Here is a 23,089-nt window from a genome sequence, read left to right on the forward strand (position 1 = left end):
ACAGTGAGACAGCGTACGAAGGAGTGCATGGGCATAAAAAGAGCTGAGTCCAGATAGGGAGCAATAGAGAGAATCAAGAATTAGAATCCATAATCCATATTCATAAGCCATAATCAAGAATCGAGAATCAAGAATCGAGATACAGGCAGTCGAAATACAGAGAGCATATAGATGACTGGCCCCGAATCACCTCCCAACGAGCATCCGGATCAATGGGGCCCCAACTCAATTCCCTCGATTAAACGACCCGCCTCGTTCGGGCCCCTGGCGCCCAGGCCTCAAAGCTCGGGGAAGCCAACCCGGGCTGCCTGAGTTTGCGACCGACAAGTCGCCGTCCACGCGGGAGATACCGCGAACGAGGGCACGATCTATAGAGTTCGTCCTCCATTGCGGTTGGAGTCAATCCTAACGCGCCGGGGAGGTTTCCTTCGATCCCGGAATTCACTCTCTTGCTCTTTTACGCGTGATCTCCTTGGCTCTCTGCTCCCCGGATCGTCTTCCCTCCTTTCACCCGAGTTTTGGTGGGGCGATCCTCAAACTGGCTCCAATGGCACCATCGTCACCTCCTCGTCCAGTCATCGTCCCGTCTGCGCCGTACATAAATTAAAAAAAATAATAATAATAAAAGAAGAAAAAAAGCAAAAAAGGAAAGGAAAAAAGGCCGTTGTGCTGTGCACGCTCCGACAGACTCCGGATATCCGAGTGGCTGGAGCCTGTTTCGTACTTTTGTCCCACGACCAGCCTGTTTCTGACTCTCCCCTCTTTCTCCTTCCCCTCCCGTCTCTCGTACCGACAGATCTGAGGAAAGAGATGTCGATTGAGGATGATTTCTGGGATTCTAGCCAAGGACAGCCCATCGATCTGGACGAGAAGCAGTCTGCTCTCGCGACTCGATGCGGAAGTAGACTTCCGTCTCCGCGGATTCTTCACATCGTCACTGACCCTGACAGTGAAGATCCGATCGACTGACCTAACGAAGTATGCAACGGATTGCGAAGTATAGAGCGAACTATATACTTCGGCGTCAATGCTCCCGCGCGAGGAACCCTCTTGTGCCCTTTCCCTGCCCTCTCGTGCCTTGCCCTTCTGCTGCCCTCGCTCGCGCTCTCGCTCTCGCTCTTGTCCATCCAATTCTCCTCCTCTTCAGGTCTCATCGTGCTGCTCCTCTCTGCCACTCCTTTCCTCTTCGTCCTCCACCCCCACTCGACCCTGATCCACAGGAGTCAATCTCCTGGCACGGTCCGGTCAGTGGGCAGTCGCCGATCGGTGCAGTCATGCCAGGCGTGGGGACTTATGATTCCCTCTTTCGAGCTGCTGCTTGTCTGGCGGTGGGACCCCTTCGCTTGTCGTCTTGTTCGTGGTCTGTGGGATGATTCATAGTTGACCTCATCTGGAGTCGTACTCTACCCGATACCTGATACCAGACCACCGGGCTCTTACATCTGCACGCTCTTTCTCGCTCTGCGTTTTCTACTTTCTCTATTTTTTCTCCTTTTACTACTTTATCTGTTGTCTCTGATCTCTCTGATTTCACTTTCCACTTTTCTCCCTCTTGTCTCCCCGTAGGAAAATAAACCAGAGTCACAGGCTCCCAAAAGAGAGGACACCAAAAAAAAAAAAAAAAAACAGAGAACAACAGCCCCAAAAAAACCGGAGGGGGCCAGAAAAGGCTGCCCCGCCACCGCTTCAAACCACTCGAGCGCCCAAAAATCCACCTGCCAAACGCCAAATCGGGCAACGCCTTTGACCAAACTAAAAAAAAAAAACAAGCCGCTCGTTTTCCTCTCGACTTCTGGCAATCTCTTTTTCTCTTTCACTGACATCCTCTGCTCTCTCGGCTCTCTCTACTGTCGTTGCTTCACCTCTCCTTTGGTCGCTTTCCGGGATCCCATTTGGTATCGCTGTTCTTTTCCTTCCCCGAGACACACTCTTCCCCTTCCCCTTACTACACAAGCAATCAGCCCTCAGTCCCAAAAGTACCAAGTCCCGGAAGACGCGGGGTTCCAAAAGTGATACCAAAGACCACAAGACAGAGCCGACCAGTGACAATGTCTCGTCGTCGAACATCCCACAGTGAGCCCATGAACGAGGCTCTGGCCTACCCGTTCTCCTCCCAGAAGGTGCAAATGCCTCCGGCCGCGGCCGCGGCAGCACCAGCAGCAGCCCCGGCGCTAGGAGGAGGAGCACCTCCTCGGCGCGGACCCATCGAGGGTCCCAATGGCCGTCGTCTGATCCGACGCGTCACTTGGCGTTCGTCGACGTACAAGCTCATGGCCTCGCTGTGGGTGCTCGGCGTGCTCTACATCCTCTGGTTGATTCGTGACCTGTTCTATCTTCCCTTCACCCCGTCCGAGTCCAGTCCGCCCGGCCGCGGGGATGAATGAGCTGGGCTCGTGGGCCCGGAGTGACGAAAAGGGAAGACGGGGGATCGCGAGGTCGGGAAGCATTGGGGAAATGTATCGAGTCTGGGCCGGCATGAGGGCGAGAAAGCAATGAGGACTGAACGAAACGAGAGAAGGTGGGGGGATATGAGTCTGGACTACTTCAGTCGTCGGGTTTGAAGGGCATGTCGGAGGATGAGTGGTCTGACTCCCGCCTCTTCATCCTATCCACACTGGATTCTCGTGGAGACAGGCCGTGTAGGGCCGACCGCTCGGAGGTTATGGTTGCCCGTGGTTACAGTGTAATCGTGGCATGATGACAGTGTCCAGGGAGAGGACCAGTCGTGATACGCCGCTTCACTCCCGTCCAGCGATGCTGAACGGGCCTCGGCGGGCAAGACACACATATTGGGCCGCCTGCAGGACTGTTCAAATCTTGCGGACCCCCTCGGCGGCAATGCTTCCAGTCGGAGGTTCTAGCGAGGCTCCTGGGTCTGTGTCAGAGCCCCCGCTTGTTCACGGACATGTTAGATGGAATCGGAAGGGACCGTGGCGCACACTACGTACCCCAGGGCTCCCAAAGGAGACGCGAACGAAGAACTAGATCAGTCCGACGGTCTTCTCCGAGAAGAAAAAAAAAAAAAAAACCATACAAAACGTCATTGCGGGCCGACAACGATCTCTGTACATTTCCGAATGTGAGGACATCATCGCCTGGCCACCTGGATTCGACCTTTTCCCGCTTCACCTCCAGTTGACCCTCCTGGAACCACACTCTTGCGCGGGCCCGGTCAGCATGCATCCGGGGCCCAGAATGAAATTTGTGTGCGATTATGCAACCGTGCAGCCTGACAGGCGATCTGAAAATCTCAAGCCCCCATCGGCCGGGGGCTCGACCGTCCTGCAAGCGACGATCGTGGTGGCCCTCCAGACGTGGCCCCCTCCGGCGATCAACTTCTCTGCAGGCAATCCTGAAGTGGGACCAATTCCCTTGTTTGTCCTCTTTTGATCGTTTTCTTGCCCTTCGTCCTTCCAAATACCTGTTCGGGGATAATCCCATGCCGACTCTTCCTTCTTTTTTATGCCACCTTCCCATTGCATGTTGTATTCTGCATGCCCGAAGCGTTGCCCTTGCTGCCCAATAAACCGGTATTCCTTTTTCTTCCTGATCAAAATCTCCGAGCAGCCTGTCTGGTGTGATTCATCCGGTATATTTCTCCAGGTTTCTTCCCTGACCAAAATTTCTTTCCTTTTCTTTTCATCTACTTTTTTTTGGATTTTTTTCCTCCTTTCCCCGCATTTTTTTTCTTTTTGGCTTTCTTTCCTGCATAGCGTTTCACCTTTCATTCTTCATTTTTTTCATTCGTTTTTCATTTTATCTTTTCCAGCTTTGCATCACCATTCAAATGCATTTCTCGACGAGCGTCTGTTTGATATTCCAGTCTCGCTCCATCGATCATCTATCATGAATCATCATATTTGGTTATACATCCTCCGTGACATGTTCCTATGACTTCTACTTTGACTTTGCATGCTGAGCTTTTTACTCCTTACCTTAGAATGGGTTGGTCCTCGTCGCTTCGTCCATATCTTAATCGATAATTGCCGATGTCACTGACTCATGCACCCTCGTAATATGCGTAAGATATACACCAGAGGGGTGGGTGGGGCGAGGGGGGCAGACATGAAGAAACTGAGCACTTCTGTAACCAGTCGTATCATATACTCCCCCTCACCCACCCATCTCTTCCCACCTCCCCAAATACTTTCCCGGAAACGACCTAGGTATTATGTGACAAGACAATGGATAATAACAAAAGATCTAGATTCTCATTTCATAGCTCGTATAACTAGCCCCATATGCACACTCACACAAACACAACTCCAGCCCTTTATATCGCAGAGTCCAGGTCATCATCTGTTCCCCAAGAAACCCTGTTTGCTCAGTTCCTTTCCCTTTCCTTTCCTTTTGTTTTTCCTCCTGCCCCTCTTCCTTTCTTTTTACAACTTGGACTTCCATGGCCACCTCTCCTCTCCGCCTCGGCAGGGTAGTCTCGACATCGCAGATGCTCTCACCTAAACGTGCAGAGCGGAGGTCTCGGCCTTCGCGACGTGCGCAGCGTACGGCTTCAGCGCGGCCGCAACCTCGGTGGCGGTGAACTTCTCGACCTGCTGCGGGGCACGGCCGACGAAGGTGCGGGCGTCGAGGAGGCTGTCCAGCTCGGGCAGGATGGGGTTGAAGAAGGCGGTGCGGCGGATGCGGTCGAGCAGGTCGTTGTCCTTGCCCTGCTTCTTGACGTTGTCGGCGGCTTGGTGGGAGAGGACGCCTAGAAAGAGGAAGAGGGGATAGGTGTTAGATGGGAATATGTATATAATGGGTGTTGGTGGGAGGAGAGGGCGAGAGTTGTGTTGTCACTTACGGATCTCTTCGTGGGCATCTTGGCGAGAAAGGCCCTTCTTCACGCAGGCCATGATAACCTAGAAGAAGTAGGTGTTAGCTACGATATTCGAGTGAGTCCGCTGAAAGGGGTGATTAGATGCTTACGTTCTCACTAGAAACCAAAGAACAAGAGTTAGATTGCCGATTTAATGAAATAGAAATGGGAGAAATTGGGAGGGAAACTCACGTTGCCATGAAGGGCAGCTCGTCATTGACGCGGCGCTTGATGACTTCGGGGTAGACAACGAAGCCGGAGGTAACGTTGTCTGGAGGCGCATGTTAATATTTTCTCCTTTTTATTTTTTATTTTTTATTTTTTTCATTTTCATTAGATTTGGACGTACTCAGAAGAATGAGACAGGCATCAGCGGAGAGGTAGAGCTCCGGAATGCTGATACGACGGATAGCGCTGTCATCCTATTTTATATTAATATGGCAGACTCAGATCAATTCAAGAAGCAAACACTTACCAGAGAGCGCTCGAACCACTGGGCGGAGTAGGTATCCAGGGCATCCTTGGGCAGGTTCTGGAGGTGGCGGCCGAGCGAGCACAGACGTTCAGAGCGCATAGGGTTACGCTTGTAAGCCTAAAAAGAAAAACAAAAACAGTTAGCGGGGATCGGATCCCCCGTCATGATTTCAAAGAAACTTGCTTACCATGGCACTGCTGCCAATCTGGTCCTTCTCAAATGGCTCCTCAACCTCCTTAAGCATAGCCAGGTGGCGGATGTCAATACCGATACGCTCGCAGGTGGAACCGAAGGAGCCAAGTGCGTTGGCGACGTCCACATCGATCTTACGAGAGTAAGTCTGACTGGAGATGATGAAGGCGGAGCTGAAGCCAGCCTTCTCGGTGACAAGCTCGTCGAGCTTCTCGACCTTAGCGTGGTCACCCTCAAAGATCTGCAGGAAGGAAGCCTGGGTACCAGTGGTGCCCTTGACACCACGGAAGCGAAGGTCATCGCGGGCACGCTCGAGGTTGCGCAGGTCCATCAGCAGATCCTGAATCCACAGACAGGCGCGCTTGCCGACGGTAACCAGTTGGGCAGGCTGACCATGGGTAAAACCCAGGCAAGGAAGGTCCTTGTACTCCTGGGCGAACTGGGACAGCTTATCAATGACGACAGCCAGCTTGGGGATGAGGATGTCGAGACCATCCCGGAGCAGGATCAGATCGGCGTTGTCAGTGCAGTAGCACGAGGTGGCACCCCAGTGGATAATGCCAGCCGCGGCGGGAGCAACCTGGCCAAAGGCGTGGACGTGAGCCATGACATCGTGTCTCCGGCGCTTCTCCTCCTCGGCGGCAACCTGGAACTCGTCGTCCTGGATGGTGGCGTGGGCTTTCATCTGCTCAAGGGCCTCATCGGTGATCGGCAGGCCAAGCTCTATTAAAGCACATGTCAGTCAATCGATATGTTTGCCATGTTTATGTGTGCCAACTTTGACGTCCGATGTCGGGCTTTGCCCCTACATCTACATACATATCCCAATCTATATGGTGATCGTACCTTTCTGAGACTCGGCGAGCCAGATCCACAGCTTACGCCAGGTCGAGAAACGCATGCGAGGAGAAAAAAGATATTTCATCTCAGTGCCTATTCCATTGGACGTCAAAGAGCCCTCTCGTTAGCTATCGAGTCACTCCCCGGATTTGGAGGGGGGTCCCCTCAATTGGGCGGGTGGCGGGACGAAGGACTTACTCGCGTAACGCGAGTTGAGGGGGGTCTGGTAGACATCGTTGTTAGCGGACATGATGCCGAGTCTTTTCGGAAGTACCCGAGAGACGAATTGAGCAACAGGATCGACTGTAGAGACAAGGACGAAGAAGTGTGCGATCTAGGAAATTTTGCTGCGCGGCCGGGTTTAGCGGGGCTTATCACGTTATCGCGGCGACGTGGGGCCACAGGTCACGTGTATACTATGGAAATGTAGAATGCCTGCGCAAAGGGTTTATCCGGTAGGTTTCATTATGGTATTATTTGCTAGCTGGGAAGACTATGAAGGTAAGAATGGGTCGAGGAGTCTAGGACGACAGCTGAGCCAGCTGCACGGCAAGACTGGCCTTGTCGTACTTGATATACTTGCCACGACCTTTATCGATCTCAACATAGCGATCGTAGAAACGAGAATACAGAGGCTCAAGAACAGCCTGCAACTCTCGACCAAGCACAGATCGCACTTCCCGCTCCATATGGATATTCTTGTGCCGGGAAACCATATCATCGAAGCTCGCGTTGAAAGACTTGAACTTTTCCTTGATCGCGTCCCGGTCGCGCGATGACAGAGTCTTGACAATGGCGCTAGAATCCACCGCGCCGCCCGAGCTTGGCCGTGCTCCGCTACGGGAAGTATACTGGACATCTAGCAAAAATTGAGAGGTCTCCTTCCAAGCATCTAGATAAGTCGAGGTTGCACGTTTGCGGAAGGAGTCGATTCGGTTGATGCTGTCCGGGGCACCAAGATAACGCGCCAGCTCGGGACTTTGGCGGATGGCCCGATCAACAACGCAGAATACGTTGGACAAGAAGACGCCCAGCGCGGCCTTTGAACGATGAAAAGTTCGCCCACGAGCCTCTAGTGAAGTCATCAAGGCCTCTATCATGTCGAGGATAAAGTGGGAGAGAAGAGTGCCACTGTCGGGGCCAACATCCAGGGGGGCTGTGCCGGAGGTATTTGAGTTGGAGCGCCAGTTTCCATCTCCAAGGGATGTTAATATAGAGGCCAGGGGCCCCGAGTACCCGGTCAAGGTGGCCAATGCGCTCATCACTTCATCCACCAGAGGAACCGATCCGCCGTCGGGGGGCAAGGTGGCATTGGCAGCTTTGCGCTTGGTTTCCTCGAGCAACTCTGATAGCGATGACTTGGCTGTCTCACGGATAGGGCGTAGGGCCTCGATGAGGAGGATTTTCAATTCTGCAGTCTTCGAGTCAATACGGTATGACATCGCTGTGACGATTTCGATGATTTCGAACGCAAGAAAACAATCCGTCATCAGGTTCGCCTTAATATACTGATTCAATTCGCGCAAGGTTTTGGAATATTCTGACATTGCGGGCAGGAATGCAGCATGCAGCGCGTCGCCGCGCTGGTCAGCCGTGAATATTTGCGAGAGTATGTCATGCTCCGTTGTGATAAAGCCCTCTAATGCATTCGTGTAGATTCCGATTCCATTAGTGCCTTGCTTATATGGGCCATCGGTAGGCCGTCTCTTGACTGTATTGAGAGATGCAATAGAAAGGTTCTGCAAGCTGGCAGTGATATACGGGCCGCGTACTTCAGCGTATATCTTAAGTGCTGGGTTCTCGCCTTTGCCGCGCTGGGGACCGTGAGCCGATGCTGACCCAATTGCTGAGCATAGCGGTGCAAGGTCTGAGATAGTGCTGTCGGGGATGGATGGAAACGGGAGCTCTATAGAAAACTCGAGTCAGTCATTCGTTTTCCTAAAGAGTAGTCTACGCAGCCTCACCCTTTGTAAGATAGTGCAATGGCTCGATTGGCGTAACGTGCTGCCTCAGCTCAGACCGGAGCAATTCTTGTAGCTTGGTATTTCCTGTGTTCAGTAGCGAGGTGAAATCGGCCACTGCGTTTTGATTCGACCGGAGATTTGTCGTGTTGAGGTCGACCAGCGCTTTCTCAACGCGCTTCATTGCCGATAGATATTGTGGAACACCACCACTCTGCGGCCTATGCGAATTGAATCATGTTAGTAGCTCTCAAATAATGTGCAGTTCGAAAGCTGGTTGGAACGGATCTTACCCTGCGCGGATGATGCCTTCTTCCCGACTTTTCGCGTCGAGAGGCTGGCGTAGTCGGTCGATGGCATCATTGACCTTGTCGATATTGCTGTTTGTAATTTGCAGGGATTGTGTGTTGCTGTAAATGGGCCCAATGGCTTCTTTCACGACCTTGCCACTGGTCTCCAGGCGCACCAGGGAGCCTTGGATTTTCTTGGTGAGCCGGTTGAGCTTTTCAAGGTTGGCATAGAGTACCTCCACCTCCGCGCTCTCCTCAGCGTAGGCTGTATTCCTAGGGGCCACCATGGTCTCTCAGTCGCAGAAAAGATGCAAGGCCGAGTCGCCAGGAGCCGTCATGTCTCTTCGGTGTGGGGTCCACGAGTGTTTGTCCACAGCAGGTCGATAAGCTCGGCCCCGGATGGGTGTTCGCACTAGTCCCAAAGTGGGCTCATCGGCCCGTCTGTTTTCCGCAATATCACATGATATGACGTTATGCTCCGAGTCGCGGGGAGACAAGAACCAATGGTCGCCTGCCAATGGCTTGGTCCATGCCATGCACCTCGAAGCTTCATCCTCTGTCTTCCCCCTCGTCACAATGGGTGCGATGAGGGCCTCACGCCTCCGCTGGACAGTTCCTCCTGCAGCTCTTGCTGCCTACACGGCGGGAGAGTGGAACAGACGCCTTCCCCACAAAGCCCACTTTACTATCGGCCCTGCACGGCACGAGGCCGATTCGGAGCCACGAAGCTCCTCCTGGGAAAAGAAGAAGGGTCCCGAGACCAACGATCCGGGGTCAATTTGGATCAAAATTGTCCAAAAGCTCGATGAAGTCAAGCATACTGTTGGAGGTGGGGAGTGGGGAGATATTGGGGGCCTCACCAACTACATTGTACCCGACTGGGCGCGACTGCTACCTGCAACAGCTCAAAAGCTCCAGCGGGAGCTCTCATTGGCCCCCGGCTCCCTCGCAGATGATATTTGGAAGGAGGCACACGATCCCGAGATCAATCCCGAGATCTTACAAGACGCCAAGGTCCGGGTAAGTGGCGATCTCTGCAAGGAGGAGCAGGAATTCAGGAAAAAGAGGCAGCAACACGCGGTGAATGCATTGGCATCCTACCTTGATATTCCAGAAGAAGATATCAATCCTGAGGATGTGCCTGTCATTGCCATGTGCGGCTCGGGAGGTGGGCTCCGTGCCCTGGTTGCAGGCACCGGATCCTACCTGGCTGCGCAAGAAGCCGGACTGTGGGACTGTGTAACATACACTGCAGGAGTCAGTGGAAGTTGCTGGTTGCAGACTCTCTACCATTCATCTATAACAGGTAGAGACTTCAACAAGCTTGTTGATCACCTGAAGAGCCGGCTGGGGGTGCATATCGCATTCCCCCCGAAGGCGCTCAACTTGTTGACCAATGCGCCGACCAACAAGTATCTTCTCAGTGGATTAGTTGAGAAGCTTAAGGGAGACCCTGGTGCAGATTTTGGACTGGTAGATATCTACGGCCTTCTGCTTGCTGCCCGACTATTAGTCCCTCGCGGCGAACTAGGGGTCTCTGATCGGGATCTCAAAATATCGAATCAACGCGATAATCTTCTCAGTGGGGCTCACCCACTGCCTATCTATACGGCAGTCCGACATGAAATACCTTTAATCGAGGAAGAAGAGCATGAAAAGAGCAATGGTCACCCAACACCTGAAGACATTATGAGAGAAGCAAAGAGCGAATCGTGGTTTCAGTGGTTCGAGTTCACTCCCTACGAATTCTTTTGCGAGGAGCTAAATGCTGGGATCCCCACATGGGCACTGGGACGGCACTTTAATGCCGGTTATAATGAAATTCCTGCTGGAGGCTATCCCATCCCGGAGCTCCGAGTCCCAGGACTGATGGGGATTTGGGGCAGCGCATTCTGTGCAACCTTATCACATTACTACAAAGAGATTCGACCTCTCGTGAAAGGACTTACTGGCTTCGGTGGAATTGACTCCCTCATTCAAGGCAAGAACAAGGATCTTGTTCGAGTACATCCCATTGATCCTGCTGCTATTCCCAACTATGTCATGGGGATGAAAGACCAACTGCCAGAATCATGCCCCGAGTCGATTTTCAAAGATCGTCACTTGCGCCTTATGGATGCCGGCATGAGTAACAATTTGCCTATCTATCCTCTCATCCGGCCTGGACGAGACGTCGACGTCATTGTTGCTTTTGACGCCTCTGCTGATATTAAGCGTGAGAACTGGCTCTCCGTTGTGGACGGTTATGCTCGACAGCGAGGCATAAAAGGCTGGCCTATTGGTGCTGGATGGCCGAGGGGAAATGAGAGCTTAGAAGAAACAGAGAGAGCTCTCCGTGAGCCGCAAAACATTACAGAAGAGAAAGTGAACGAGAAAGTTTCCGGTGCTCAAAACCTACAGAGTGTCTCGAATTCAGACGGTCCAACTGATACAGATTTGGGGTACTGCAATGTCTGGGTTGGGACAAAGGAGGAAAGAGTCTCCAAGGATGAACCCCCACCATCTAAGAGGCTTTTCCATCCTGAAAAGGCTGACGATCATTCCGAGTCCGATTTCCATCTTATGCGGCCTGACGCAGGTATCGCTGTTGTCTACTTCCCGCTCATTCCTAACCCTTCTGCGCCTGATTTACCACCTACTCCTAAAACTCGTCCACTCGCCGCCGCTCATTCTATCCAACAAAACGACTCGCAGTCTAAAGATACAACCCCGCCAGTGGTGCCCCATCCGAACTCCATTGATCCTGATGTCAACGATTTCCTGTCAACATGGAATTTTATCTACACCCCAGAACAAATCGATTCAGTGGTCGGACTAGCAAAGGCGAACTTTTCGCAGGGTGAAGACCAAGTTCGTCGTGTTGTGCGGGCTGTGTATGAACGGAAGAAGTCTGATCGATTGCGTCGGGAAGAAGAAGAATCCCGAAAGCGAATGGAGGGGTTTGTGCCTCTGTAGAAGCATAACTATTGGTGTATGTTGATGGGCGTTTTGTGCTATGGTGTTCGTTGCATTGCATTTTTCCTTTTGTTTACCTTGATTTCTGCTTCTTGGATTTGAAGCCGGTTTTTAAAGAGTTAGAACGCTCATGCCTCTGGCCATATACCTCAGTATCACTTTGCATTAAATGGAATAAACATACCTGATCCTAATTCTTAAACTAGCTCTAAGTATCAGCCATCAAAAATCTCTTGGAACAGATCATCCAGACAAATAATTTATCAGACGCGAACAAGTTATGATAATCGAGTGTCTCGACCAACACCGTGTTTCCCAGTCTATCCAGCCTCCAGTTCCCCAAGCCAATGTCTATATTGTCATTGATATTAACTTTGCCGATGGAATTTTAATACTCCAGAAGTAAGGCTTATATACTTGCTTGTTCCGATAGGGCGCTGGGCATCTTTTTGGGGTGCTGGAGTTTCAGATGAGACCTTTCATTTGAGAGACTAGTCACCAGTCATATCGTGGTGCCGGGATCATATGGTGGCTTATTGTATTCAACCGAGATTACTTGCTGTTTAACAGGAGAGGACCAGTGCTTCAGCTTGCGGTGTTATTAATTGGTTTTGACAAATTGATTGTAGAGTCGAGAGCCGAGAGAGTTGGTCATCGCCAGTTTGGGCCCTCAACCACCCCGCATTATAATCATTCAGGATTGTACTAAAAAAGAGATGGAAGAGTTCAAAAATGTGAATTGCGTGTATGGGATTAAAAGTGAAGCGTCTGACAACCATCCGTGACATATGAACTGAGTTTGATTATATAGATTGAAGGGTCTGGTCGTTATACTTAGCGAGCAGCTAGTATGTTACATCAGCCTCCCAACTAGACAGCGGCCTGGGTCTTGCTCTCATCCTCACCACCTCCAGTTTTCATAAAGTATGACTGCACGCCTTCTAGATCTCCATTTCCTTCGGGTTTCTGCTGCCCAGTCTTAGCCCTCCTCGCTCGACCCTCCTCATCGGTTGTCGATGGTACGTCGTTGTCGCTGCCTGCCAAGCTCACATCTTTGCTTTCATCTGTTTGCTTGCGTAGGCCCAGCTGCCGTTCCAGTTCATGCAAAGATCCAGCGCCAACGGCTAATAAAGTCGACCCGATACCACCAGTGCTGGCACCCCCCGGTTCGGAAGTTTTATCTGAAGTACGTGAGTCCGTAGTAATTGGTGAACTCTCCTTTTCCAAATCTGTAGTCGTCCTTCGTGGAAGATTTTCTTGCTTGTTCGTTGATTTTTTCCCTCGCCAATCAGCAGGGTGGCTTTCCTGGATGGGCTCGCCTGGCTTTGGCTCGCTGATAGGTCTACCGGTCGTCGCAGCTGTATCTATTCCAGCGCCTTGCTCTAGGGACGGATACCGCCACACAACCTTGAGGCGCTCAAATGCGCGGATGCCTTTCTTTGCGCTGCCTTTGATGCCATCCATTGCGTCCCATTCAGTCTCGAAAACACCGGAATCGTGTTCATGTCCGCCTTCAAAGAACGCATTGAACCAAACATGCGCGACAGATGTCACCATGGCAAAGCCAGTGTAGGAAGCCTTGCTGCGGCGCTCGAAATCAATATTGATGTCCGACCCGGCCACAACAAGCGGCTTGGCTGGGCGAAAAATTACGGCGGACATGTTGGGCGAGGTCGTAGAGCGACGTGTGAGTTCAGACGCCGTGCTCGAAGTATCTGACTGCGAGACTGACGGCGACCAAGTCTTGGATTTCCCTTCTTTGCCCGTATCGTCCCCATTACCTCGGTCCTTGCTCGAGGATGTAGACGATGTGGCTGGGGTTTCCGCCGCCTCGACCACTGTGCGCTCATTGCGGTGGAACAGGTGAAAGCACTTGATCTTCTTGCCTTCATCCACATACCCCTCCACTGCAACCTTGACGCCGTCGCGAAGCCCCCAGGTGTGAATCTCGAGGACTTCCACCGGCCGCTCGATATACTGCTTTCCGAGCTCGTTCGTCCATCTGTCAATGTACTCAACATACCGCAACTGACTCGGGATGCTCACGCCATTCCCGAAATTTGCCCGCATGCGCCGCTCCGTGAAGCGGCGCAGCGCGTCTTCTTTCTTCCACCCTTCCTGGCTGATAAGGTATCCCGTCGCAACAGTGCCGCTGCGGCCCTTACCCGCCTTGCAATGGACGACCGCGACGCGCTTCTTGGTCTTGTCGTCTCCCTCGTCTGTATCTGATTTATCCTTTTCATCCAGACGGTGCAGCCAGTTCCGCATGCTGCCCATGATATTTGGGATCAGCGCAAAGGGGGGTGGGTGGTGGTCTGGCCAGGGGAAGTGGTGGATGCGCCCGTACACCTCCGAGTCCGGGTATCCAGTGCCCTCGGCACGGAATTCCCAGATACACCAATTCGTGCCATGCTTCGAGTCAAGGAAGTTCACAAGTGCATCTAGAGGGTTGCGGTATGCGCGTTGTGGGTAGGTTGCGGATGGGCCTGAGGTTGCGATGACTGCGCAGGCAGGGCACGTTAGTTTGAACGTTAGAAACCTAGGTCCCGATGGGGCGAGGCAGGTGGGTAGGGTCAGACGGATGGTCGTACTATTTTCAGTCACGTAGCACAGGTCCAATCCGGCCTCTGGATGCTGCTGTCGAGGGCCCGCAACAATTTGGCGGAGGATGGAGGACTGCGGTAAGGTTGGGGTGAGCTTTCGGTGACTCCGCTCAAGGGTGGCTAGGAAGAGTTTCTTTACCATGCTTTGCGCGAGTCGAGAACCTCAAGCTCGCGGAAGTTTCTGTCAGGCCCGGAACATGGGGTAGATTATCGGAGGTTATAGATGCAATCTGCGCGCGATTAGTGCATCATGACGGTTTAAGGGAGCCTCCAACTTGTTTGTTGGCGGTCGCACAACGGGCCGCTTGGAGGCGCAGCCGATGATGTCACGGCGCTACCAGGAGACACAGGTTAGAGTCGGAAGCTCTGAAGTAGCCTCATTGAAAACTATCGAGAATATATTCACATTTTTCAGCATTTCTTATTATAATTGACACGAGCAAGGACGATATTCAAGGCATCAATTTGACAATTGGAGCTTCATTTATAACACCACATTGCGCTTCTTCGAGGACGTTCACGAAACGTCAAGATTCCTCTTGAAATCGCTAGAGTGAGCTCGTCAGCGATATGTTTTATATTGCTTCATAAGCTATAGACTAGATAGGCCCCTGCACATGAAACTACCCTCAATGGAGGAGGAGGAGGGGCTGTCTTTTCGCAGAGCGAATATAGAGGAGCAGCTGCACCCATAACAACAACAATTAACGAACAAGCTTAGACGACAATAACACAAGATCTTCCCAAACGCCGGTCATGAAGGAGAAACGTGCGAGCGATGACCCGGCAAGGTGAACCATGATAAGAAGAAAAAATCCGGTATATCTTCCCAATCCAACGTATTAAAGGGAAGGAACAACCAGAACAGAGAAGCCAAAGGGAAGGAAAGGAAGCACGTGGTTCAAGACAGGTGTCTTCGCAGCTTAGGCAACGCCGTAGAAGACGTTCGGCTTGATCTGGAACTGCGTGGTGGTCTCGGTGACATTGGTATTGCCGGACTGCCAATAGATCTGCTCGGAGTTGGTCGACTCCTCGATGATATGCCACTCATGCTGAACCTTGACATTCCAGGTGGGATTGGTCAAAGGTTTGATGTACGCGGTGATGGAGGAGTCGGCACAGACAGTGGTGTTTTCTGTAATGCCATCGCAGTAGGTTGCGAACGCGGGCGAGTTTTCCGACTTGGAGCCGGTGATGTTGAAGCGGTACCCACAGCCGCCTGGGGAGCAGTTCAACTCAAAGTTGGTGGCTTGCCAGGTTGACGGTTGGCCGTTCGGGAGGGCGCTAGTCAGGCTCAGGGTGGAGAGCAGGGCTGGGAGGAGAGTGGTGAATCGCATGGTGGCGGTGGCGTTTAATAATAAGGGGCGCGTGTTAGGGTGTTATGGTGTTATGGGATATTATCGCGAGAGGTGTGAATGAATTATAAACACAGGTGGTGGATAATGTACAATTGGAAGGGATAAGGGAAGAGAAAGAGGAAAATTCGGGTTATATAACAGAAAGTGAGACGTCGAAAGGTTGGGAGGTTGAAAGAGTCGAGGGGGGCAATTCAAGTGAACCAGTGATCCCGGATCCAGTGACGAGACCCTGGAACTACCAACCTCCCAAACCTCCCAATCTGCCGAACTCCCCGAGTCCCCCCAAACTCCCACGCCTCCACACCTAACCATAGTTTGTTCTCTTCCCCACTTGCTTCAACCACTGTTAATACTTCGTCTCCTCCACTTACGTTCCTTTCACCCCAATCCACCAACGGCGATCGCGCTTTCGATGGGTTTCAGGGGATCATTCAAACTCAAATTTCACCCTACTTTTCATGCCATCGAGGCACAAGTCGCCCTTTTCGAGACTACAAGAGGCGCTCGAAAAACGAGCTGCTGTCGGAGTCTGCGACCAAGTCTCACTATCTGACAAGCGAAGCTGCTGATCAACAGCCAGGCGCGTTTCAGACGACACCCGCTATTTATAGTGGGTGGGGCGGACTGGAAAAGGGAGGCCCTATGGTTCGCAGCACCACAACTGGACCATTCTGGGTTAATGGGTCTGAGCGGATAAATGAAACGGCTCTTACAGACAACCTACAGATCGCCAAGCTCGGCAAAACGGACGGAGAAACTTCGATCTGATATGTTCCATGGTTAATTGATGGCAAGTTCCTCATACTGTACAGGCGCAAAGACGGTACATGCAATATCCACTGATGCACTCGTCGTCACACAACATCCTCCCACTGCCGGGGTTGTACTGCAGACACGCCTCCTAGTCCTGGAACGCGTCCCACGGCGGACCCGTTCAATTCGGAGGACACAGGTGGCGATGCTACTGTATATGGTCCCGCAGCATCTTTCAGAGCCGATAATATCTAGCGGTAAAGAAACTTCTCGGTGCGTTTCCGAGTCTCTTTACTTGCTCGTTTCCGAAGAATCTCCATCAACGGAGGCCGGATGGTTGCTGGTGCTGTGATCCGATTTCAGCAGCTCTTCTTGTTCCCACCGCTCCATCGCCAAACGAAATCTTTTCCTCCTCCGGCGATCGCGATTATAAGCGATTCGAGCCTTCTCTGAATCATTGGTACGGCCATGTCCACGTGCTCTTTTGACCATCTCTGGACCATCCTCATTGGCATCACGATTCGCCTTTGGGGTTTCGAGTTTCTTGATGGAATCGGCCTCCTGTTGAGAATGTCCTGTTTGGCTGGAACCTTGGGGCTCCTGTATTGAGGGATGATAATGAATTCGCATAGCAAACTCGTCCATAGACTGCGAACAAATCTCTCCAATTTCCTTTCGTGCTTCCAGCCCGATCGACCCACCTCGCTTGATCAGGTCTTGAAAGTACATGAAAGCCGGCTTGTAGTTGCCTGTACTGAGGCACATCAGGATAATAGCTTCAAAAGTGGCGGTGTTAGGCATGACACGAAGGGCTGCCATCTCCTTCACTAAAAACATGCCGGCGTCAAGTTTGCGGGCGCGACGACACATTTGAACCAGAGTATTGTACACAGAAACATCTGCGCCATCGGGATATAGAGTATAAAGCTCTTTGTAGAATCCCACGGCATCATCCACTACCGAAGGATCTGCCAGGGCATCATGTTCACAGAGTTGAGCAATGACGTGAACACAGCCTAGGGGAATACTTCGCCCCTCGTTCTTCAGCCGCTTCAGCATCTGCCACGCTTCTCTCCGATCGATTTTGTTCTGAATCATGTACGCGAGCACAGATCGTGTCGAGCTCTCCCCAAGAAAGATGCCAGCCTTGTGCATTGTACAGAGTACGTCGAATGCAGTATAGAGCCTTCCTGCCCCAATATGGGCTTCAATGAGCCTCTCATAGTCCTGCAGATCCAGCGGAGTTCCACGAGAGGTGAGGTAGCGAAACACCGAATTCGCCAGCTCGTTGTCACCAACTCCCGCGGCAATTCCGAGAACGATCCTACACTTCTCTGCCCGTGGGCGCAGATAACCAAGCTCCACCATCCGCTGCCATACAAAGCGAGTCAAAGCATAGTGTTGAGCCATGCCAGCCTTCTCCAGTACATAATTCCAGAGCATGTGGGTCATATCATGGCCCTGGCTGACGCGGGCCTGCATCAGGCGGAGCACCTCGTCAAATTCCTCGAAATCGCAGAGGTGGTATATTATTGCGCTATGAAGCCAATTCTCGACGTGAATATCCTTCCGCTCCATTAAAGTAACCTGCTCGAGCGCAAGCTCGAACTGATGCTCGCGAAGTAAGCCCGCGACGACGAAATGCCAGCCCGCAGGGCTGAGTGTTAACCAGCGGTCTCGAAGCTTGCGTAGAACTTCTTGCCGAAGTAGGTAGTCCGGATGCACTGCAAGGACCTAAAAATTCAGTTAGTAAGTTCCGTCTTGAATATCTCTGTAGAGAGAGATGATGTTTCTACGCACCTGCAAAGCAGCATGCAGAGTCCCCGAGTCCGCTGCGATACCGTCCCGCTCCATTTCGGCCAATAAACTCCGCACAAAGTCTGGCGAGCCCCTTTGCGAATCCGTGTTTGCTAGCATCAGCGCCTTATAGTGGCGAGCGCTGGGTTGGACATGGTGGTCCCGGATCAGCGCACGCAGGATATCTGTCGCGACTTGGATCCTCGGGTTCTTGACCATTTCTCCTTGCAATAAGGTCTCCAGCTCGGACACCGTCTTGTTCCGGAGGTGTGGCGGCACCTTCAGCCATGTGTTCGGTTTTTGACGGGTCTGTGGCTCGTTGAAATGCGAGATATTGGAGTCGGTGTCGACTAGGTTATCGTCGTGCTGAAGGGAATATAGCGCAGAATCGGAGGAGGGTGGAGCTCTGTACAATTTATCATTCGAGAACAAGTCTGTTCGAGTATTGGCGACATTCTTTCGTCTTGCATTACTACTGCAGCATCGGCGCGGTTGCGAAGTCGCCGCAATGCGAGGAACTGGCGAAGGACATGGTCTGGAACTTTGTTTTCTCAATCTCAGCAGAGGATTTGGGCGATTAAGTGCAAGCGGAGTGAATGCGGGGCACAAGGAGTACCATAATCCATCGAGGACCAGCACCCGCCGAGACATATTAAGCATTTCACAATTAGAAGCTTGCGATTCCAATCGTTTGGGACAATGTGATAATATGTCACGTGATATAGGAGTCACCATGAGTGTGGCCTGAAGTGCCAGGCCGCAAGATTTCTCGAGCGTCGGAAGAGTCAAAATATTTATAAGTATGGAGATTAAGTTGGGAATTCACAGGTGTGTTTCTCAAGTTCAATAGATGTTTGAGATCACTACTAGTGTATCATTTTATGAGACAGGCTCGATATACCTATTTTTTAATATAGCAAATCAATCCTTCGTTCTAGTCCAGATATGTGTTTTCGACTCCTGCAATTTCGTACCAACTATACTTTTAGATAAATGTCCAATTTCATACTCCAATCTTCAGCCTGTCGAATGATGCAGGACACAAAAAGGAGATGCACTCGAGATTTTCCTGACATGGCGATTGGTGATAAACCCATATTATTTGCATTTATAGGAATCATTACCGTGCTACTGGTGATATGAAATCAGGCCATTTGACTTCTGATAGAATGGGAGGTGTTGACGTTTGGCTGATGAGAGATTTATGTTGGCTTCGCCACTCCTGATTCTACTAGAGAGCAAGGCGTTAAAATCATGTTGATATGCTCACAAATGGCAATTGGGAGAGGACCTGCGGCGCCAGGATCTCAAACCGCCATGGTGCGGTCTGGGGATTCGAAGTGTGTAGTATTTGTAGATCGCCAATTGACTAAAGTCGTGAGTCCAGTTCCCACTGAAAATTAAGAGCCAGATACGCCACGGCCATGCTCGTCACCCGTCCAAGCGGATCTCTCGAGTAAGCCGCCTTGCCCACTCTATCTGCTGCAGGGTATCTCGTTTCACATCCATCCCAGCACATGCAAGCCATTCAGATCAGGCTGTCTCATAAACCACCGCCGCTGCCACCGCCACCACCACCGCCACCACCTCCACCGCGGCCGCCGCGACCTCGGCCACGACCACGGCCACCGCCGCGGCCCCGATCGCCCCGATGCCCACCATCTCGTCCGTGGCCGCCGCGGCGGTTCTGTGGTTGGTTCTGTTGCTGCTCCTTGACGATCTCAATGATTTCTTCGGGTACGCGGAGATATTTGATCTAGGTAGAGGGAAGGGCCGTTAGCATGGCTGCATCATTGACTGACCACTTGCGCCGGCATCCGGCCAATTATGCGGGACTTACGTTGTTGCCGCGAATGTACACTTCGGGAAGTCGAAAGAACTTGTCGCCCTCAGGGCTTGTCTGGACAACCTCGCGCAGGATCAGGTTCATCCAGTTGTCGCAGGTCACGAGGTGGCCGTTCAGGGTTTCGCCGTTCTTGAGCTCCACCAGCATAGGATGACCTTGTGCGGCCGTGAGGAGACCGAGAGGAAGCTAATTCAGATAAAAAGGTTAGTATAAACTGGATAATGTGAGGGCAGATGGAGGCTCTATCTTTACCATGACTAACTGCGATCGTGGGGATGTGGTGTCGCCAAAGTGGGAGGGTTGGGGTGAAATGAAGTGCGCACAACGTGTTTTGTGCGGGCAACACGTAGACTCGAGAGATATGGACGAGTCAACGGAGAAAGCGAGAGACAAGAGTGTCCAATGGGCAGTCCTCTCAATTTAACTGGGACTATTCAGAAGGTCAATGGATGCGATCGAGCTCCGCACCAGCAGCTGCGACGGAGGCTGATCCCGGAAAAATTGATGTGCCGAGATGTCCAGCCCCGGCGATGCTCCTGTATCGTTTCGGTAGTCGGACAGTCGGTACGGTACATACTCCATGCGTGGGGGTTCTGACTTTGACGACCACCCTACGTGAATAACCAACGCTATTGACGCGATTGGAGATCTACTGGAAAAACTAACAGTAAATCAGAATTTCACCAATTCCAGGTCAACGCAATGTTAAATCGATCATGAAAATTGAAAACCGGTTCCATGGCCAAATACCCCACACTTCCATAAAATACATAGTAAGAGACAAGCCACACGAGACACATGGCAAGACAATTAGACCTTTGGGCGCTTGGCTGCTTCGGTTTCGTGGTCTTCCTCTTCGTCACTTTCAATTGTGAGCTTCCGCTTGTTACGTGGCCCACCAGGGGCGGCAGAGGCTTCATCCTTCGCGTCTGGTAAACGACCCTCGAGGGCTTTCAGTGTAATTTCATAGCCCTCCTCCACATTTCGAACCGTATCATCGAGCTTCTCTACGCGGTCAATCAACTCCAGCTCGTTGAGAAGTTCCTTGTGCTTTTTATAGAGGCGTTGCTTTGTGAGCATGCGCCACCAGTAGTATCGTCGATCATCGGGATCATCTGCTTTGGCCTTCTTGATTAATAGCCGCGCAAGGTTGGCACCTCCAGCCAAACGATGACTCTTCGGAATCTGGCTGAGAAGGAACATCTCCAGGATGTGCGCAAACTGCGTAGACTCGATCTTGAAAGCGGTGCGAATATCGCGCAGGACATCAGTAGGAATCAAAGCCGCAGTTGGAACGGAGGTGACGCGTTGTTTGCGTGAATAGGCCTCTTTCGGGTCAGGGTTAAGATTCACATTATGTTTGAGAAATTCCGGTCGAAGGAGGCAAAAGTCGGCACTGTCGCGAAGCGCATCAAATTGCTCATTGGGGTCTTCGACCGTCAGCTCCACAATAGTAGGATCGGCAATACAAGAGGCGTGAATGGTGGTATATAGGTGGGTGCCATGGCCCGAGCGATGGTGTGAAGGGAGGATGAGGAATTGAGCGATGCGAAACCTTGCTGGAAGCTCGGAAATTTTGATTTCGGGAGGTGGGAATGCATCGTCTTTCACGGAAGGGGCCTCGGAGCGGTCTCGCTGGTAGAGCCAGTACCGATAAGTGGTGGCATATCCCACAATGGAGTACGAGGATGCGGTCGGTGTGGGTGGTGTGACCTTTTCGTATCTGCGATGATCAGCATGAAATGACATATGGTAAGAAGTGACCAGGAAGCTTACACAAAGTAGACAGTCCACCTTTCAAGACTCCATTCGGGATCGTCGGTGGCTAAAGGTGTGCCTGCCTCGATGAATAGAGACACGAGAACCTGAGCGCGGTCGAGCAACCGTCGTACATCGAGATCTGCCAGAGACCCCGCCCAGATTTCGTATTGTCTATCATTAACCTCATAGCTATAGACTTGCTTGCCAGGAGGAGTGAAGTCTTTTGCGCTGGGGTCTTCCTGGACGGCCTTCTCGTAATCGGCGAGATTAATAAAAGCCTCTGTAGAAAGAATCGCCAAGGATTAGCAAGCTGTTTCATCTGTCTTGAGTGTTTCAATTAAGCGTCATTACAGACCTTCCGGGATGAATGGCTTTAAAGTACCAAGAAGATCCGCAGCAGCCGTGTCGCCAACAGCTTTGAATCGATCATCGTAGGAAATGTGGACATGAGGCCGGAGGTCATGGGCGGCAAAACGTAGGCGAATAATCAATCCTTGATATCCGAAAATTTGTTCCTCATCGCCGAAGATGGGGTATGTGAACTGAGGGTGAAAGGTTGAAAGAGTCTTAGGCTTGGTTTCACTCGGCTGGACGATGGTTATATGTAGCGCGTCGTTAGCGTCACACGACCCTGGGATCAATTAGCTGAATGAAGGCATTGATGAAGTTTGTATCGGGCTCATTCTTACAGTCATCATCGATTGCCATGCTGGATATGGGTGCACGAGTCCGGATGAAAGATTGAAGAAGATAAGAAAGGACGAGAAGAAGCGTCGCGTCTGACCGCGTCGGGGAAGCTCAGTATTACCTAATCGGGAATAGCGTTGAACCCTAGCTGGGTTTGCTCAGGATCTATGGCGTCGGATCGATGCGTTTACGCGCCTAAGCACGTAGTAACAGCTACATGCAATAAAACCGTGTACTCCGAGCTGATTTTGAATGCCAAGTATTATGCGGATTGATTGCGAAGTGTCAACTATGGCAGTTCATGATCTCATACTATACTGACTTCAGGATTCTGTACTAACAAGCCCTTTATGTGATAGCGAGGTATCCATGGCAATTATATGGCGATTGGATATCCTGACTGCCTCGGGGCCTTTCAAATACTTCTTTTTGGAGCATATTATGCTTTGCGATACTGATGTATGCCTCGTGTATTCAGTGTTTAAAGCAACTCGTTCATATTGTGCTTATCGCAAATATCAGAAAAGGGTGGCTGTTGCGTCATATCAGTCCTCTCACAAGGTGAAAGACCAAGAAGTTTGCTCATGATCAGGTTATTGCATTCCTGTGTTCGTCACGGGAGATATGCTGACCCGTAATGGGGTAACGGTTCTCAGAGGTAAGTTATCCGAAAATCAACTGGTGTTTTTTGGACAGGATATTGTTTGGTGATCTCCAAAAACTCCAACAAAAAAGAAACATGCATAATAATCATG

At 51.5% G+C, this 23,089-nt stretch overlaps 9 protein-coding genes across 9 annotated transcripts; 2 read left to right on the forward strand and 7 right to left on the reverse strand.

Moving 5' to 3' along the window:
• Nucleotides 1-2,048: 2,048 nt before the first annotated feature.
• N7462_011142 (uncharacterized protein) lies at nt 2,049-2,384 on the forward strand (the record flags this gene model as incomplete). The annotated part of the gene is made up of 1 exon (XM_057082856.1): nt 2,049-2,384. The coding sequence occupies one exon, from the start codon at nt 2,049-2,051 to the stop codon at nt 2,382-2,384; it is 336 nt and encodes a 111-aa protein (XP_056928211.1).
• Nucleotides 2,385-4,457: 2,073 nt separating this feature from the next.
• ade13 (adenylosuccinase ADE13) lies at nt 4,458-6,573 on the reverse strand (the record flags this gene model as incomplete). Its single annotated transcript, XM_057082857.1, has 9 exons — nt 4,458-4,708; nt 4,802-4,859; nt 4,927-4,933; nt 5,009-5,087; nt 5,166-5,238; nt 5,292-5,408; nt 5,479-6,206; nt 6,330-6,416; nt 6,522-6,573. 9 exons carry the CDS (start codon nt 6,571-6,573, stop codon nt 4,458-4,460), a joined length of 1,452 nt encoding a protein of 483 aa, XP_056928212.1.
• A 271-nt stretch (nt 6,574-6,844) lies between these two features.
• N7462_011144 (EXO70 family protein) lies at nt 6,845-8,861 on the reverse strand (the record flags this gene model as incomplete). The annotated part of the gene is made up of 3 exons (XM_057082858.1): nt 6,845-8,229; nt 8,288-8,505; nt 8,578-8,861. The coding sequence occupies 3 exons, from the start codon at nt 8,859-8,861 to the stop codon at nt 6,845-6,847; spliced, it is 1,887 nt and encodes a 628-aa protein (XP_056928213.1).
• A 112-nt stretch (nt 8,862-8,973) lies between these two features.
• Nucleotides 8,974-11,529, forward strand: N7462_011145 (putative phospholipase A2 (PlaA); the record flags this gene model as incomplete). Its single annotated transcript, XM_057082859.1, has 1 exon — nt 8,974-11,529. The coding sequence occupies one exon, from the start codon at nt 8,974-8,976 to the stop codon at nt 11,527-11,529; it is 2,556 nt and encodes an 851-aa protein (XP_056928214.1).
• An 870-nt stretch (nt 11,530-12,399) lies between these two features.
• On the reverse strand, nt 12,400-14,274 carry N7462_011146 (putative phosphatidylinositol-3,4,5-trisphosphate 3-phosphatase; the record flags this gene model as incomplete). Its single annotated transcript, XM_057082860.1, has 1 exon — nt 12,400-14,274. The coding sequence occupies one exon, from the start codon at nt 14,272-14,274 to the stop codon at nt 12,400-12,402; it is 1,875 nt and encodes a 624-aa protein (XP_056928215.1).
• Nucleotides 14,275-15,055: 781 nt separating this feature from the next.
• On the reverse strand, nt 15,056-15,469 carry N7462_011147 (uncharacterized protein; the record flags this gene model as incomplete). The annotated part of the gene is made up of 1 exon (XM_057082861.1): nt 15,056-15,469. The coding sequence occupies one exon, from the start codon at nt 15,467-15,469 to the stop codon at nt 15,056-15,058; it is 414 nt and encodes a 137-aa protein (XP_056928216.1).
• A 1,065-nt stretch (nt 15,470-16,534) lies between these two features.
• N7462_011148 (pentatricopeptide repeat protein) lies at nt 16,535-18,691 on the reverse strand (the record flags this gene model as incomplete). The annotated part of the gene is made up of 2 exons (XM_057082862.1): nt 16,535-17,977; nt 18,044-18,691. The coding sequence occupies 2 exons, from the start codon at nt 18,689-18,691 to the stop codon at nt 16,535-16,537; spliced, it is 2,091 nt and encodes a 696-aa protein (XP_056928217.1).
• Nucleotides 18,692-19,347: 656 nt separating this feature from the next.
• On the reverse strand, nt 19,348-20,468 carry N7462_011149 (U6 snRNA-associated Sm-like protein LSm4; the record flags this gene model as incomplete). Its single annotated transcript, XM_057082863.1, has 4 exons — nt 19,348-19,409; nt 19,700-19,796; nt 19,881-20,072; nt 20,355-20,468. 4 exons carry the CDS (start codon nt 20,466-20,468, stop codon nt 19,348-19,350), a joined length of 465 nt encoding a protein of 154 aa, XP_056928218.1.
• Nucleotides 20,469-20,696: 228 nt separating this feature from the next.
• Nucleotides 20,697-22,355, reverse strand: hat1 (histone acetyltransferase catalytic subunit HAT1; the record flags this gene model as incomplete). The annotated part of the gene is made up of 4 exons (XM_057082864.1): nt 20,697-21,609; nt 21,663-21,927; nt 22,003-22,278; nt 22,337-22,355. 4 exons carry the CDS (start codon nt 22,353-22,355, stop codon nt 20,697-20,699), a joined length of 1,473 nt encoding a protein of 490 aa, XP_056928219.1.
• Between the last annotated feature and the right edge of the window lie 734 nt (nt 22,356-23,089).

The sequence above is a fragment of the Penicillium macrosclerotiorum genome, assembly GCF_028827735.1.
Source record: "Penicillium macrosclerotiorum strain IBT 26536 chromosome Unknown utg000011l_segment0_segment0, whole genome shotgun sequence".
NCBI classification, from domain to species: Eukaryota; Fungi; Ascomycota; class Eurotiomycetes; order Eurotiales; family Aspergillaceae; genus Penicillium; species Penicillium macrosclerotiorum.